The 15,612-nt window shown below is 42.1% G+C and overlaps 1 protein-coding gene across 1 annotated transcript in view; it reads left to right on the top strand.

Annotated features, from left to right (window-relative positions):
- The window catches only part of PTPN11 (protein tyrosine phosphatase, non-receptor type 11), a 34,415-nt gene that overhangs the window by 2,824 nt on the left and 15,979 nt on the right, over window positions 1-15,612 (top strand). Inside the window, exons 2-8 of the mRNA XM_014541179.1 lie at window positions 767-961; window positions 3,486-3,678; window positions 4,452-4,568; window positions 5,179-5,292; window positions 13,321-13,417; window positions 14,238-14,317; window positions 14,433-14,591. Of these exons, the coding sequence (XP_014396665.1) occupies window positions 767-961; window positions 3,486-3,678; window positions 4,452-4,568; window positions 5,179-5,292; window positions 13,321-13,417; window positions 14,238-14,317; window positions 14,433-14,591 (955 nt within the window). The remainder of the gene's footprint in view (window positions 1-766; window positions 962-3,485; window positions 3,679-4,451; window positions 4,569-5,178; window positions 5,293-13,320; window positions 13,418-14,237; window positions 14,318-14,432; window positions 14,592-15,612) is intronic.

Genomic DNA, 15,612 nt, shown 5'->3' with positions numbered 1-15,612 from the left:
ATTCAGTTTTTTGTTATATGTACAGTTTAAAAAAAATTTTTTTTAGCCCTGGCTGGTTTTTCTCAGTGGATAGAGCTTCGGCCTGTGGACTGAAGGGTCCCGGGTTCAATTCCGGTCAATGGCACATGCCCAGGTTGTGGGCTCTTATTAAAACAAATATATATTTTTTAAAAATATATATTCTTTTGTATCTCGTTTCTTTCTCTAATAACATAATGTTTTTGAGATTTATCTATGGTGTTGCATGTATTTGGTGGGTTTTTTAAATTGAGGTATTCCATTATATAAGTATGCAGCTATTTGTTTATCCGTTTTGGTGGTAAATATTTGAGTTTTCAATTTTTTCTATTATAAATAAGGCTGCAGTGAATATTCTTATATAAGTCATTTGATAGCCATACAGTTTCATTTCTTTTGGGCAAGATACTTAGGATTGGATTTACTGGGTTACACGGTAGATGTATATTTGTTTAACTTTTAATTTTGTGTCTTGATTAATGAGGAAAAAAATTGTTGTCACTTAAAATATGCAATTGGATAAGTCAGACTTTCAAAGTAGAAGCTGTACAAGGGAAGAAACCAATAAACAGAGCCCTTTGTGTTGAGATGATGGACTGTGTGGTTATTTCATTCACTGGGTTTCTTATGGGGAATAGTTCCTTGGGTTTGTTTTAAAGTTTAGATGAAATCTAATGATGAATATGAGATCTGTTGTGATAGTGTAGTGTTTTATTTATTTCCCTCTTTTTCTGATGGACTATTTTAGAAGAAATGGAGCTGTCACCCACATCAAGATTCAGAACACTGGTGACTACTATGACCTGTACGGAGGGGAGAAGTTCGCCACTTTGGCTGAGTTGGTTCAGTATTACATGGAGCATCATGGGCAATTGAAAGAGAAGAATGGAGATGTTATTGAGCTCAAATATCCGCTGAACTGTGCAGATCCTACCTCTGAAAGGTCAGTGACATCTTAGTAACTGCAGTCTCTGTGTCTCTTCTGCACCAGAGGTGTTATGTGAATGCATTATGGGGGTTTGGCTTGTACCTGTTTATCCAGCTGCAATCTGATTTTTAAAATTTCCAAAAAAATAATTTCCATTACAGTTGACATTCAATATTATATTAGTTCCAGGTATACAGTGTCATGGTTAGATATTTACATAACTTTTAAAGTAATCCCTTGATAAGTCCTGACACCATATATCGTTATTACAATATTATTGACTATATTCCCTAAGCTGTATTTTACATCCCCATATCTGTTTTGTACCTGCCAATTTGTATATCTTTTTGTTTGTTTGTTAATCCTAACCTGAGGATATTTTCCATTGATTTTTTTAGAGAATGGAAGGGAGAGGGAGAGACACAGAGAAACATCCATGTGAGAGAGTCACATTGATTGGTTGCCTCCTGCATGCCCCACTCCCTGCCACCTGATCAGGCCCGGGGATCAAGCCTGCAACCAAGATACGTGTCCTTGACTGAAATCGAACCCGAGACCCTTCAGTCTGTGGGCCGATGCTCTATCCACTGAGCCTAACTGGCTAGGGCGAATTTGTACATCTTAATTAATCCCTTTGCCTTTTTCAGCCCAAGCTGCAATCTTTTAGTTTTATTAAAGTAAGAATAATAGGATCACATTATTCTCAGGATACCCTTTTCTTACAAAAGCTTCAGTCATTGTGACTTACACTCATTCCAAGGGGCTCGGGCTATTCCTGTATATTCTTAGTACGTGCAGTAATTTTAAGATTGTTGAACTGATAATCTTTGAGTGTTATGAGAGGAAAACAAATGATAACGGCAACACCAAAGTCGCAGCCGTTCTTAGTAGTAGTTGCTGACCAGTCATTCAGCAATGCCACCAACAGATGTCAGTTTAAGCTCAGAAGTGGAAAAGCTGAGAACTCAGAGGGTCCGATTTTTCAGCAGCTCTTTTCTGTTGCACCCACAGATGTGTGAGAATGACCTTGCTTAGCGGGAATGTATTATTTCAGAGCTCTTCCCCCCTCCCCCCCACCGCTGTGTTGGAACTGGGCTGATGGAAACTGGGGCTTGACTTAATTTGTATTGATTTTATTGGTTTTCTATGTTCCCATCTCCTCTGACTCAGTACAAATTCAGGGTCTCTTAATTAGGTTTGTGTATTTTGTATCTTCGACCTGTACCTCCATGTCAATGCTATTATATGCTGATAATTTGTTTCTCTAGCTGTGACTGTAGCTTCCAGCAAAAGGCTGCCCGCCAACCCTGTGCAGTTTATTTCTAAATTTTACTCTGTTCAGTTGAGGGTGGATGAAAAATAGCTCAAAGTATATTCCTTTAGTGATGAGCCATTAGCATCATCTGCCAGAATAGTACTTGTTTTCTTACCAAGATCCTGAGGGGAAAAAGCCACCTAATAAACATGACTATGTTAAGGTTTTCTATAGTATCTCAACGTCTGTCCTCGAATGGCCTATGTCAGGACTCTGGTGTGCTGGTTGCAAATGCAGATACAAGTGCATTGGTATCTCTGGTTGTGAGCAATGGGAATTCACATTTTTAAGCACGACCCCTTAACTATTTGGGTCTTATATGCATTACAGTTTGAAATGATAACCCAGCATACAGGCCAAAGATGTTGCTAGCAAACTCGGAGGCTGTGCAAGTATAGGTTGTAAATATGGAAAAATTTGAAATGCTTGAATGAACTTAAAATGAAGATATTTTTTGCATACTGTTCATATACCACAGCAAGGGCAAACATTTATTTTATTTTTTATCTAAAAGTTTATTTTTCTTTATTTTTATACAATTCTTTTTCTTTTTCTATGGGCAAACATTTATATCATTCTCTGTCTGTACTATAATTTTCTATTATAATTTCTTTAAAAGGCTGTGATTAAGTAGTTGGTCCTTTTAATGCTGGGTATGGAGAACTGACAAAATATATTTTTAAAAGGTGGGAGATGTAAAAGAAAAAGGAAAGATTGAGGACATTTGTCAAATGGCTGGGGGCTCATTGAAGAAGTTTAATGGTCATTTCTTTTTTTTAAATATATTTTTATTGATTTCAGAGCGGCGAGAGAGAGAGAGAGAGAAAGAGAGAGAGAGAGAGAGAGAGAGAGAGAGAGAAACATCAATGATGAGAGAGAATCATTGATTGGCTGCCTCCCATACACTTCCCACCAGGGATGGAGCCTGCAACCCGGGCATGTGCCCTGACTGGGAATCGAACCATGACCTCCTGGTTCATAGGTCGATGCTCAACCACTGAGCCATGCTGGCTGGGCTAATGGTCATTCTTGACAGCTTTGTCATTCTTCCTGCCTGCTTGGGTTGCAAGTTCTGTCTTATGTGGTATCTATCGCTCCATCTCTTGGAAAAATGTGTGTGTTTTTAAATTACGTTTAGGAGAGCTGACTATATATGGTAGTTTTGTGAAAGAGTATTGTGATTTCATGGCAGAACTCAATTTATTTTCATTTTAAAATATTTAGGTGGTTTCATGGACACCTCTCCGGGAAAGAAGCAGAGAAGTTATTAACTGAGAAAGGAAAACACGGTAGCTTTCTGGTACGAGAGAGCCAGAGCCACCCTGGAGATTTTGTTCTCTCGGTCCGAACTGGTGATGACAAGGGAGAGAGCAATGATGGCAAGTCCAAAGTGACCCACGTCATGATCCGCTGTCAGGTAAAGCCTCAGTTGAACTTGGCTCTGTTTGCCAATTCTCATCTTTGGTCATTTTCTACTTGGAGAAGACAGATACCATTACTTCCAAAGTCAGATTTTCTTGCTCACTTAGTCAAGGGCTTCTACACTTTTAGTAATTATAATTTTTTTATTTCAAACTTTACTAAATCATTTATTTCCAGTCTCTGGCAGTTTAAGTCATGCCTCCACCAGCCTTGGAGTTTGTTGTGCTTCAGAGAGGAATAGTTATTTACCTTCTATTCAGCAGCCTATTGTATACGTAGAGTAAAGAATACTATTTTTAAAAAAAAGAAAAAAGAAAAAAAAAGAATACTATTTTTCATTTTTTAACACTATTTAGTTAGCCCAGCCAGTGTGGTTCAGTGGTTGAGCATTGGTCCCCAGTAGGGGGGCGCGCAGGGGGCAGCCAATCAGTGATTCTCTCTCATCATTGATGTTTCTATCTCTCTCTTCCTCTCTCTCTGAAATCAATGAAAACATAAAAAAAGCCACTATTTAGTTAACTTACGAAGGAGAAACTTTCTTGTGGCCTACATGATGCTGGATACTTACTTATTGCTTCTCACACCTCACAGTAGAGACTCTTGGTCAGTCATTCCATTTTCACCCTTCTTGTTGCATCCTTTCCTTGCTGTTACCCAGTTGTCTGATCTTTCCATTACTGGGGGTGGTGGGGAGTTCCTCTTTGGACTTCAGTTGGGAAAACAGTAATTTAGCATAGAGGTAATAAACATTTTTTTGTGTGTTGCAAGGAACTGAAATATGATGTTGGCGGAGGAGAGCGGTTCGACTCTTTGACTGATCTTGTGGAGCATTATAAGAAGAATCCCATGGTAGAAACATTGGGCACAGTTCTACAGCTCAAGCAGGTGAGCGTGTTAGAAAGCTAAAGCGTCATCTTGCAAAACTGAAAAATCCTAATGTAGGATATTCCAAATATACAGAAGTAGAATGGTATCCCAAACCTCTGTGTGCCCATCACCCAGCTTCAGTTATGATCATCGCATCAAATCCTACTTCATTTTTTACTCCACTTATGGCCCCTCCTCCTGTGGTATTTGGGAAGAAATTCCAGATACAGCATTTCCATGACTATCTCCATATGTACCTCTAAAAGGCCTTTCACTGTAGGTGCATAGTCATTTTGGAGTTACTGCTATTTCAAAGTTTACTCACCACTTAGTGGCAAATTATTTTACCTCTCTAATATTTTGGTCTATTATAACAAAAAGCAGATTGAATTTATACCAGCAGAGTAAAGTGTGTGTGGAGATTGGAGAAACATTTATTTCCTAACAGAACAGAAAAGAAAGTGAAACTGTATTTGAAAATGCTTGAGAATTACAATGTCCTGTGAACTTCCTGTCCTTGCCTTCATGAATACCAAAACAGACATCTCTGTTATGTTTTGTTTTTTGGCATTAACACTTTTTTCTGTAATACTTTCTTCATTTCGCACCAATGGCTGAATTTGATTAGCCCCTCAACACAACTCGTATCAATGCTGCTGAAATAGAGAGCCGGGTTCGAGAACTAAGCAAATTAGCCGAGACCACAGATAAAGTCAAACAAGGCTTTTGGGAAGAATTTGAGGTAAGTTATTAAAAAAAATATGTTTAACATGAGTGAATAAGTCCTATTTTTAATAGATGAGAAGTTGGTCTTGTGTTTGCAATTGGATCTGAAAGACACGAATCTATGTCCTAATTCGGCCGTTGATTGACATGGAACGAGTGTCTGAGGGGCTTCTTTGAAACAGAAGGGTCTTGTATTCTGGGGAGGGAGTTGGCAGTTATATGACATGGATGGGCCAGTAGCTCTGTTTGGCTCCTTCGGTTTGCTGGCAGAAATCCAGACAAACAAAAGGATCTGATTCCTTTGGGAGGTTTCCAGCATTGGCTGGGGTCTTCACAAAGAATCTGCAGCCTCAGTGCAGTGACCGAGTAAGAGAAATGCCTCCTGTCCGCTTTAATTTGGGTTGACATTTATAATGCTGGGAAGTGAAGTGAGCTGACTTCTTTCCTTAAACCAGCTCGGGTAGGAGAGTGTTCCCCAATGGGAATGCGCAGCGTTCCTGTTGTTCTCTGGTGTGTCACTTACCAGTTCACGTTGTCATCTCAATCTCTCTCTTCTCATCCACTTGACAGAACACTTCTCAGAATCAAGGATTGTGCTATATTCACCTTCGTAGTTGTCCTTAGCATGTGTCACACTGCCTGGCACACAGCAGACACTCCATATAGTCCATTGTTCCATACTTTTGTAGGACTTTTAGAATTTACACATATTTGTGGAATGAGTGAATGAATGAATGGCCAAATAAAGCCATTTTAGTCACAGTGTGTACGATCAACTTGTTGAGATATTTCTGTTTTACAGACGAGGAGCCTGAGGCTCAGGGAGGTTAAGTAAATTGTCTTTCCACAAATATTGATGGAATCGAGGCAGTGAGGGTGGGTACAGAATTGAACACTCACAGTTCTTGTTCAACATTGTGAACAGAGACTTGAACTGAAGTTTATTCTTTTCTACCAGGCATTGGGTTAGTCACTGAGGATACCATGGCAAACAAGATTGTCGGGGCTTCCGTCTTTAAGGAGCTGAGAGAGGGAAGACAGTGATGAAAAGCATCACTGGAGAAGTGATGATGAACTTAATAAGTCAGAATTGTAGAATATCAAGCTCGCGCTTTTTATTCTACTCTGCCAACTTCCATAATAAAAGACAGCATTTCAACATTCATCTAATTACATTTACTCCATTTCATTTAGTGTCTCTAAAGCCTCATGAGATAAGACGGATAACTACAAAAATTTTAGAAACCTTACACCAAAATTTGAATGAAAAAGAATTTTTCAAAAGTGTTTATTATGTAAAATCTCAAATATATACAAAAGCAGAGAGAATAGTGTGTCACAGCATTATACTAATCGCCTAGCATTAGCAATTGCCAATCTTTTTTTTCTTTTTTTTTTAATCTTTTTTTTCTTAAAGATTTTTAAACATTGATTTTTAGAGAGAGAAGAAGAGAGAAAGAGAGAGAGAGAAACAAACATCTATGTGAGAGAGAAACATCAATGTGAGAGAGAAGCATCTATGCCCCCTACCGGGGATCGAGCATGTGCCCTGACCTGGAATAGAACCAGCAGTCTTTGGGTGCATAGAATGGTGCTCAACCAACTGAGCAACACCAGCCAGGGCAATTGCTAATCTTTTTTCTGGTTTTTTTTTTTTTTTATATATTTTTTTTTTTATTGATTTCAGAGTGGAAGGGAGAGGGAGAGAGAGGAACATCGAGGGGAGAGAATCATGGATCAGCTGCCTCCTGCATGCCCCACACTGGGGATTGAGCCTGCAACCCAGGCATGTGCCCTGGCTGGGAATCGAACCGTGACCTTCTGGTTCATAGGTTGATGCTCAACCGCTGAGCCACACCGGCCGAGCATGCTAATCTTTTTTAACAACACCATTCACTCCCCGAGCCCTGGTTATTGCAAATCCCAGATGTCATTTCATCTTTAACTTTCATTTTAAAAATTATAACCAGAATATCATCACATCCAAAACTATTAATAGTAATTCCTTAATATCAATACCTCTCAGCTACTATTTACATTTTCTTAATTCACACACACACATAGTTTGTTTGAATTGGGAAGTGCTTTTTCTCCCACTTGATTTTTGAACATATATAAAATAGATTTGTATAGCCTCACTGGAGTGCTCAGTTGGTTGAGCATTGTCCCATACACTAAAAGGTTGCCAGTTCAATTCCTGGTCGGGACACAAACCTGGGTTTTGGGCTTGGTCCCTGGTTGGGGTGCGTGCGTGTGGGAGCAGCTGATAGATGTTCCTCTCTCACATCGATGTTTCTCTCTCTCTCTCAAATCAATAGAAACATATTTAGCCCAGTCAGCGTGGCTCAGTGAGCATCAACCTGTGAACCAGGAGGTCACGGTTTGAGTTCCGATCAGGGCACATGCCCGGTTGTGGGCTCGATCCCCAGGGTGGGTGTGCAGGAGGCAGCCGATCAATGATTCTCTCTCATTATTGATGTTTGTTTCTCTCTCTCCCTCTCTGAAATCAATAAAAATATATTAAAAAACCCCAAAGCCAAACAAACATACAAACACAATACACACACATATAAACCCCACACTTTAAAGCTTGTTTCGTTAGCAATTTGATTTGTTTTTAAAGCCCAGCCATCTTTGGGTTATGCAAACCCTTCTCTGTCATGGTCCGAAGCTGTTTTCAGTTTGCACAGGCATTACAGTCATTTCACTGACAGCCACACAGATGTCCTGATTCCACCAGCTCAGCTGACCGGCGCATCTCCAAGAGGAGCTCGCGCCTGTCTCCAAGCCCACAGTCCAGTTTGATTTCTTTAAAAGTGATCACATCCTGCTCAGGGGAGCTATAATTTCTCCTTCGAGATGCTTAGGTTTTATGGAAACAGGACTTTAAGTGCACCCCAAAGCTGTGTCTAGAATAAGCATTCTTTCTGGTGATCCCTAGTGGAAAATCTTCCCCTTGTGACTAATCAGTGCCACAGTGAACAACAGTCCCAGCCAGGCTGCAGCCTCGGGCTTAAAATACTCCAGGATGGCGGGCATGAGCTGTACCCAGGATTTTCCATCTAGACCAGGCTCCCAGTAGCTCATAGAAGGGCTGCTGCCTTCCTGTGGGCAGAGCGTTGCAGCGGTTAGAGGTTTTATTCCAAAAGCTTCAGTCTGGAGAAATGCCTTTATTTCCTTTGGTCTCTCTCTCTTTCTCTCTCTTTCAGCCCCTCCAGTGTCATGTTTTCCTCTTTAGAATTGTTTTTATTTGCTGGCTCTCCTTGGCATCTTTGCAGAGATTTAAGAACCAAAGGTGCTTTCACATTTCCACGTCACTTTTTCCCTTTGCCTTTAAAGGACCTTCTACTTTCTGCCTCTGCCATTGTCCTGTCTTCCTCATCGAGTGGACTTGTGCTGTGCCCTCCATTTCTTCTTAGCTCCTTCCCTCTCTACTTACATATTTTTTTTGTTAATTCTCACCCAAGGATATTTCCCATTGATTTTTACAGAGAGTGGAAGGGAGGGGGAGAGACAGAGAAACATCGATGTAAGAGAAACACGTTGATTAATTGCCTCCCACACAAAGCCCCAACCAAGGTTGGGGATTGAACCTGCAACGGAGGCATGTGCCCTTGACATGAATTGAACCTGGGCCCCTTCAGTCTGCGGGCTAACTCTCTATCCACTGAGCCAAACCGGCCAGGGCTGTAGGGGTCTCTTTTTGGTCATCGCAGTGACTGGGGGAGCCGCTACTGGCGTTTTGGGGGCCACGGGTGGGGAGCAGTTCTGTTCACTGGCCCTAAATGTGGGGGACGGTTCTGCACAGTGAGTACTTGTCGCATCCACAGGCAGTCGTGCTGCTGGGATCTCCCACATGTACAACTTGGATTAGGGTCTTGATTTTCTCTTGATCCCTTTAAAGGTTTAATAGTTTGATGCAATCCATTGTCTCCAGATCTGCTTTGACTCATGCAATCAGGTGACTGGAACTAGCCTCGGGCCCTTTTGAGGGTTCATCTTTGGTGCAAACCCCTGAGCTGTATTGCTGGGGAAACAGGGTGTCTGGAGCTTGTGTCTCAGCTTTACACAGGCCTTTTTTGCTCCTCTCCCAGCCTTATCTTTGATGGAGACACAGTCCTTCTCAGCTTTTGGTGCCCCAGGGGCTGCTGGGGAGAAGGAGGTTGTGGAAGATAAACCAGGAAAGAAATGTAACCTCCTGGGGGCAGGGCTTGCTGGGCCTTCTTCTGCCTCTCCCAGCCCTCAGCCCGGTGCTGTGGAGGAAGCACCCTCAGCAGGGGTTGCTGCTGATCTCATGGCTGTTGGAGCCTCAGAGCAGAGCTTGGAAACTCACAACTTCTGAGTTCTTTTTATTGTCAGCCTGGCTGTAGATGGATGACAGCCTTTCTCTGTGGGAAATGAAATGTGTTCAGGCAAGGACACAGATGAGAATGGGCTGATGGGCACTGAGGGATGAGCTGGGGGGAGACCCACTGCTAGTCCTTATTAATCGCAGACAGCTGCCAGGTAGCACCTGATTGTGCTCCCAAGCACAGGGACAGGGGCTCTGCCTGTCCTTTCCTTTTCTTCTTCTTCTTTTTTTTAAATCCTCACCCATTGATTTATTTTGTTTTATTTTATTTAAAGGTATTTTTATTGATTTCAGAGAGGAAGGGAGAAGGAAAGAGAGAGCGAAACATCAATGATGAGAGAGAATCATTGACTGGCTGCCTCCTGCACACCCCCACTGGGGATCGAGCCCACAACCTGGGAATGGGCCTGACTGGAATCGAACCCAGGACCCTTCAGTCTGCAGGCTGATGCTCTATCCATTGAGCCAAGCTGGCCAGGGCTCCATTGATTTTTAGAGTGGAAGAGAGAGGGAAAGACGGAGAGAAATATCGATGTGAGAGAAACACATCAATTGGTTGCCTTCTGCACGAGCCCCGACCAGGGCCCGGGCTGGGGCGATGTGAGAGAAACACATCAATTGGTTGCCTTCTGTACGAGCCCCGACCAGGGCCCGGGCTGCGGGGGAGCCTGCAACTGAGGTATGTGCCCTTAACTGGAATTGAACCCTGGACCGTTCGGGTCCTCAGACCGACACTCTGTCCACTGAGCCAAACCAGCTAGGGATGTGCTTTAAGACACTCTATCCACTGAGCCAAACCAGCTAGGGATGTGCTTTTAAAAAAAAAAAAATTATTGATTTTTAGAGAGAGAGGAAGGGAGGGAGAGAGAGATAGAAACATGGATGAGATAGAAACATCATCCATCGGCTGCCTCCTGCACGCCCCCTACTGGAGAGTGAGCCTGCAACCCGGACATGTGCCCAGATTGGGAATTGAACCTTGACTTCTTGGTTCATGGGTTGATGTTCAACCACTGAGCCACACTGACCCGGCTAATGTGCTTCCTTGTATGCCAGGCCCGTTTCTGCACTTCACAAAGTAATCTCGTGTCACTCTTCCACCAGCTCTGTGGGGGAGGGAATTAGGATTATCCTCACTTTACACTGGAGGAACCTGAGATACAGACAGGCTAGTAACTTGGTGAAGTAAAAGCTGAGGTTAGAGGCAGGCCTCCATGAGCTCAGAAGAGAAGGCCTTGTGAGTTGTTCTGAAAGCTTGGACTTGACCTTGAAGGCAGAGGGAGAGAGGGAAGGTGATTAAACAGAGAGGGCCTGGATGAAACGCACCTTTTGTAGAGACTGCTCTGGCCATGCGCCCTCCGCCAGTGACGTGCCACGTGAAGTTTGTTTCCTAAGTGAATAGTCTTTGCTTTGCTGTCACATTCGTTTAGCTTTTGTTGGAGGTGTTTTTCTTCGTTGATTTTTAAGCGATTGAGTCAGTTCATAGTATTTGGACTTTTTGGACTTCACCTTAATGTTCAAAAATCAAGATTGAACCTCCTTCCTAATAACACGGCAAATACTGCTCAGTAAGACTGGCTCCCTGTTCAGAGGAAATGCTGGCTTGAAGACGGCAGATGGCTTTAATTAATCTGCACTCATTTAAGATTTTTGAATAGCCGATTCGTTGTCACAGTTCTGCTCATATTGTATTTTACTTCTGCCCAGGTTCCAGCTAGCTAAACACTTTCGTTATTTGCCCGGTGTCACGGCTGAATATTGCATTTTGAAAATGAGAGTTAAATGGCAATTTAAACTCCTGACTTTCATACCTGTCTGTGAAATTCAGACAAATGAGATGGAAATAACAGGGCTGCTGTGTTATGAAATATTGACGCTGGCACTTTTGTAGAAATCTTTAAGGAGTAACCATTTTGGCATTTATTTATATTATGTATATATAAAATATATATATATTTATAACATGTATATAAAAGTATATATTCATAACACATATACAAAGTATGTCTATACATAATATATATAAATTATATATATTTTTCCACTTCTTTTTAGTCTGCCTTTCACTTTCTTGATTTGCCCTTTCACTTTCGTGATTTCCTGTTACAGATTAGGTTTATTTGAAACTAATGGTCCCCCGAAGAGGCACTTTTTATCATTTTGAGAATGAAACCTAACCCTTGAAAATGCTTCAGCCTGGCTTATCCACCCTCCTGTCTGTCCTGCAGCTGCGCCTTCTTTCCACTTCCCCACATCCCCTCCTCCTCCTCTTCCTCCTCCTCCTCCTCTTCCTTTTTTTCTTCTTTTTTTATATATTTTTATTGATTTCAGAGAGGAAGGGAGAGGGAGAGAGAGATAGAAACAGTGATGAAAGAGGGAGAGAGAGATAGAAACATCAGTGATGAAAGAGAATCATTGATCGGCTGCCTCCTGCACACTCCTTACTGGGGATTGGGCCTGCAACCCAGGCATGTGCCCTTGAGCAGAATCGAACCCAGCACCCTTCAGTCCTCAGGCCGACACTCTATCCACTGAGCAAAACCGGCTAGGGCACATTCCCTCTTCTGATGGGGCCAGTTCCAGTCCCGCTGTGGCTGCCTGTGTTAGTCCCTTTCTTTCCCGTGGTCTCCACCTCCCTTCCCTGCAGAGGTGCCCTTCCTGACCACTTGCCCCAGGACCCCGAGTTTTCTTCTTCACTGTCTGGCTCAGAAGGCCATGAGGGGATGGATGTCTATGTAGAGGCAGGCTGGCTGCCTGTGGCTCTAACAAAGGAGGTCTTCAAAGCCTTGCTCACAAAGCTCACATGCCCGCGGCCCAGTCCCCAACCACTTCGGTTCTCTGGTATTTAAATTTGACAACTGACATCTGTAAGGGTTGCTCTGAATTAAACAATGGTAAAAGGAGGCGGGCCATCAGCTCCTCAAGAACATGGGTCACATCTGTTATTTGTATCCTGTACATCAGTACCCACTGGCTTTCATTCTTTTTAAAAAATTAAATTTATTCGGGTAGCACTGGCTACTAACGTGAATTTCAGGCCTACAGCTTTATAATATGGCATCTGTATGCTCTGCTGTGTGCTCATCACCCAAGTCTAATCTTCTGTCAGCATGTATTTGGTTCACTCTACCATCTTTATTCTCAGTAATTGTTATTTTAAAAGGCTTATCTTTTATAAATACTCATTCATTGTAGAAAATTTAAGAAAAAAAAGGTGAGAAAATAGAGAAGGAGAAGGAGGAATAGGAGAAAGGGCCTTCATAATCCCACTAATCTGACACAGAACCCCATTGCTTTTTGGTGTAATCCTTCTGCCATATCTTACACGTGAGTGCAAAACATATGGCTTTCGTCATACACAGTTTTGCAAGGTGGAGCTTCTTTTCACTTAACACTTACTCTGATTCTTTTTCCAAGGCATGATAGTCTCCAAGAACATCTTTTAAATGGCTGCAGAAGGTTCTTTTGTATGAATGAACAATAGTGTTATTTAGGCAGCTGTTTCCATTGGCCATTTATGTTGTTTCTGGTGTTTTTGCCACTGTTGTTACAGTGCTAACATGAGCATTCTTAGAGTTATTGCTCAGGACTGTGAACATTTCCTGGGATAAATTCCTTAAAGCAGAAACCAAGCCAAGCTTTTTTTTTTAAAGCTTTTGACGCATAATAATATTTACTTTTGCTTCTCTCTAGACACTACAGCAACAGGAGTGCAAACTTCTCTATAGCCGAAAAGAGGGCCAGAGGCAAGAAAATAAAAACAAAAACAGATATAAAAACATCCTGCCCTGTAAGTATCAGTATTCTGCTCAGTCATCGTCACTCTTGCAGATTTTGATTTGCAGCAGATCCAAGACCTTAGCCTCTTTTAATTGTGAGCCGTTTCCAAAATAAACCACTGGGACAGGGACTGCTGGCCTCATTCACGGAGTTCCTGCGTGCTGATTACTGAGTGAAATGCCATGCGGAGGCTTTGAGTGTGGTTGTTTTCTTCTGTTGATTAATCTGTTTGCCTGAGAGCGATGATCTCCCAGTGTCAGGCCACACCAGGAGCCCTTTGGGGTCCCGGGCTTGTGTCCTTGCTCTGTGGTACCTGGCTCCTGGGTCTTGGGAAAGGCACACCTTCTCTCTGAGGCTCTGTTCCTTCACCTGGGGACAGACGAGCTCCTTCGAGGGCTCTTCGCTCTGCTCCCTGATGCCACTAGCTCGTGAGACTGGAGATTCGGGTGCATACCTGCACTTGGCTCAGAAGGCGCAGCTCATTAAACCCAGATGCTGTCAGGTGGAGCCCATGGGGAACCATGGGAAAAAGAGGCCCAGAAGGATGGAGGCCTTGGACGAGGGTCCCAGAAATGGCACTTCCAGTGATAAATCCTGTATGTCCATAGTATATTATCAAAACCAGGAAAACGGCATTGTGACTTTATTCTCTTAAAGAAAGGCAAAGTGTGGTGCTCAGATTATTGTTATGCTAATTTAGGATTTAATTTTTTAATGTGGTTTTATCATTAAATGAACACAACTTGGACTGTGTTGAGGATGAACGGATTTGAACAGGTTTGTCCTGAGGAGGTCTGAGTGCTTTGGTGACTGTGGTCTTTTTCTTCCAGTCGATCATACCAGGGTTGTTCTCCATGACGGTGACCCCAACGAGCCTGTGTCCGACTACATCAATGCCAATATTATCATGGTAAACTTTGCTCTTCACAGTGTCTTCTGACCATACATATTTTTATTTTAAATCCTTTCTTCTGTCCTAAAAGCAACTTTCAAATATTGGACGGATTTTCTTCTTAAATTTCTAGCCTGAATTTGAAACCAAGTGCAACAATTCAAAGCCCAAAAAGAGTTATATTGCCACACAAGGCTGTCTGCAAAATACGGTGAATGACTTTTGGCGCATGGTGTTTCAAGAGAACTCCCGAGTGATTGTCATGACAACGAAAGAAGTGGAGAGAGGAAAGGTATATTAAATACTTTTCTGATAAAATATTTTAAAATGATTGCTCACGTCAGGTTGACCATGTTAAGACTTGAATAAACAAGTCAAGCTGAAGCTAACCGACCCTCTGGAAAAAAGGACGTTGAGGAAATTTGATGATGATGTGCCTTGGTATAGTTTTCTTTAGGTTTCTTCTGCTTGGGGTTCATTGAGCTTCTTGGATCTGTGGATTTACATGTATGGTGTTTTTTCCAACACCACAGTGTGTAATCTGTTAGCCCTATTCAGTGTGTATTTTTCATTCAGATATTGTCCATTTCACCTCTAGAAGTTTTATTAAGGTCTTTTTAATATCTTCTTTTTTTAAAAAAATATATATTTTAATTGATTTTTCTACAGAGAGGAAGGGAGAGAGATAGAGAGTTAGAAACATCGATGAGAGAGAAACATCGATCAGCTGCCTCCTGCACACCTCCCACTGGGGATGTGCCCGCAACCAAGGTACATGCCCTTAACCGGAATCGAACCCGGGACCTTTCAGTCCGCAGGCCGACGCTCTATCCACTGAGCCAAACCGGCTAGGGCAATTATCTTCTTTTTTACATGTGCATCATCCCTTATACCTTTGAACACATAGAATACATTTATAATAACTTTTAATGTTCTTATTACTAATCCTATTACACATTATTTCATTTTTCTGGTTTTTCAGTTGTTTAAGGTGGGGAGGGCAAATCCAGCCGTTACTCCAGTGTATCCAGAAACAGTGGTTGAAAAGGGAGTGTAAGGAGGGCCTGCCTGGTGTTTTCAGGTGATTAGAGTACTAGTAAACCAACAGTGATTTCCCTGGTCACATAAACTTACTGTTCATGACTTTTAAGCATTTAGAAAGTAATTTGAATGACCCGAACAATACATTCAAATAAATATTCAAGCACAGTTATTGATAAAGTTGCCTTTATCACCATCCCTTATCCATCCACTTTAGTCCCCTCCTCCAACATAAACCCTGTTTGATGTGTATTATTCTACACTCTTCTTGG

This window comes from Myotis brandtii, unplaced genomic scaffold (assembly GCF_000412655.1).
Source record: "Myotis brandtii unplaced genomic scaffold, ASM41265v1 scaffold1064, whole genome shotgun sequence".
Taxonomy (NCBI): domain Eukaryota; kingdom Metazoa; phylum Chordata; class Mammalia; order Chiroptera; family Vespertilionidae; genus Myotis; species Myotis brandtii.
The sequence above is the reverse complement of the archived record's forward strand: the minus strand, read 5'-3'. Positions and strand labels throughout refer to the sequence as shown.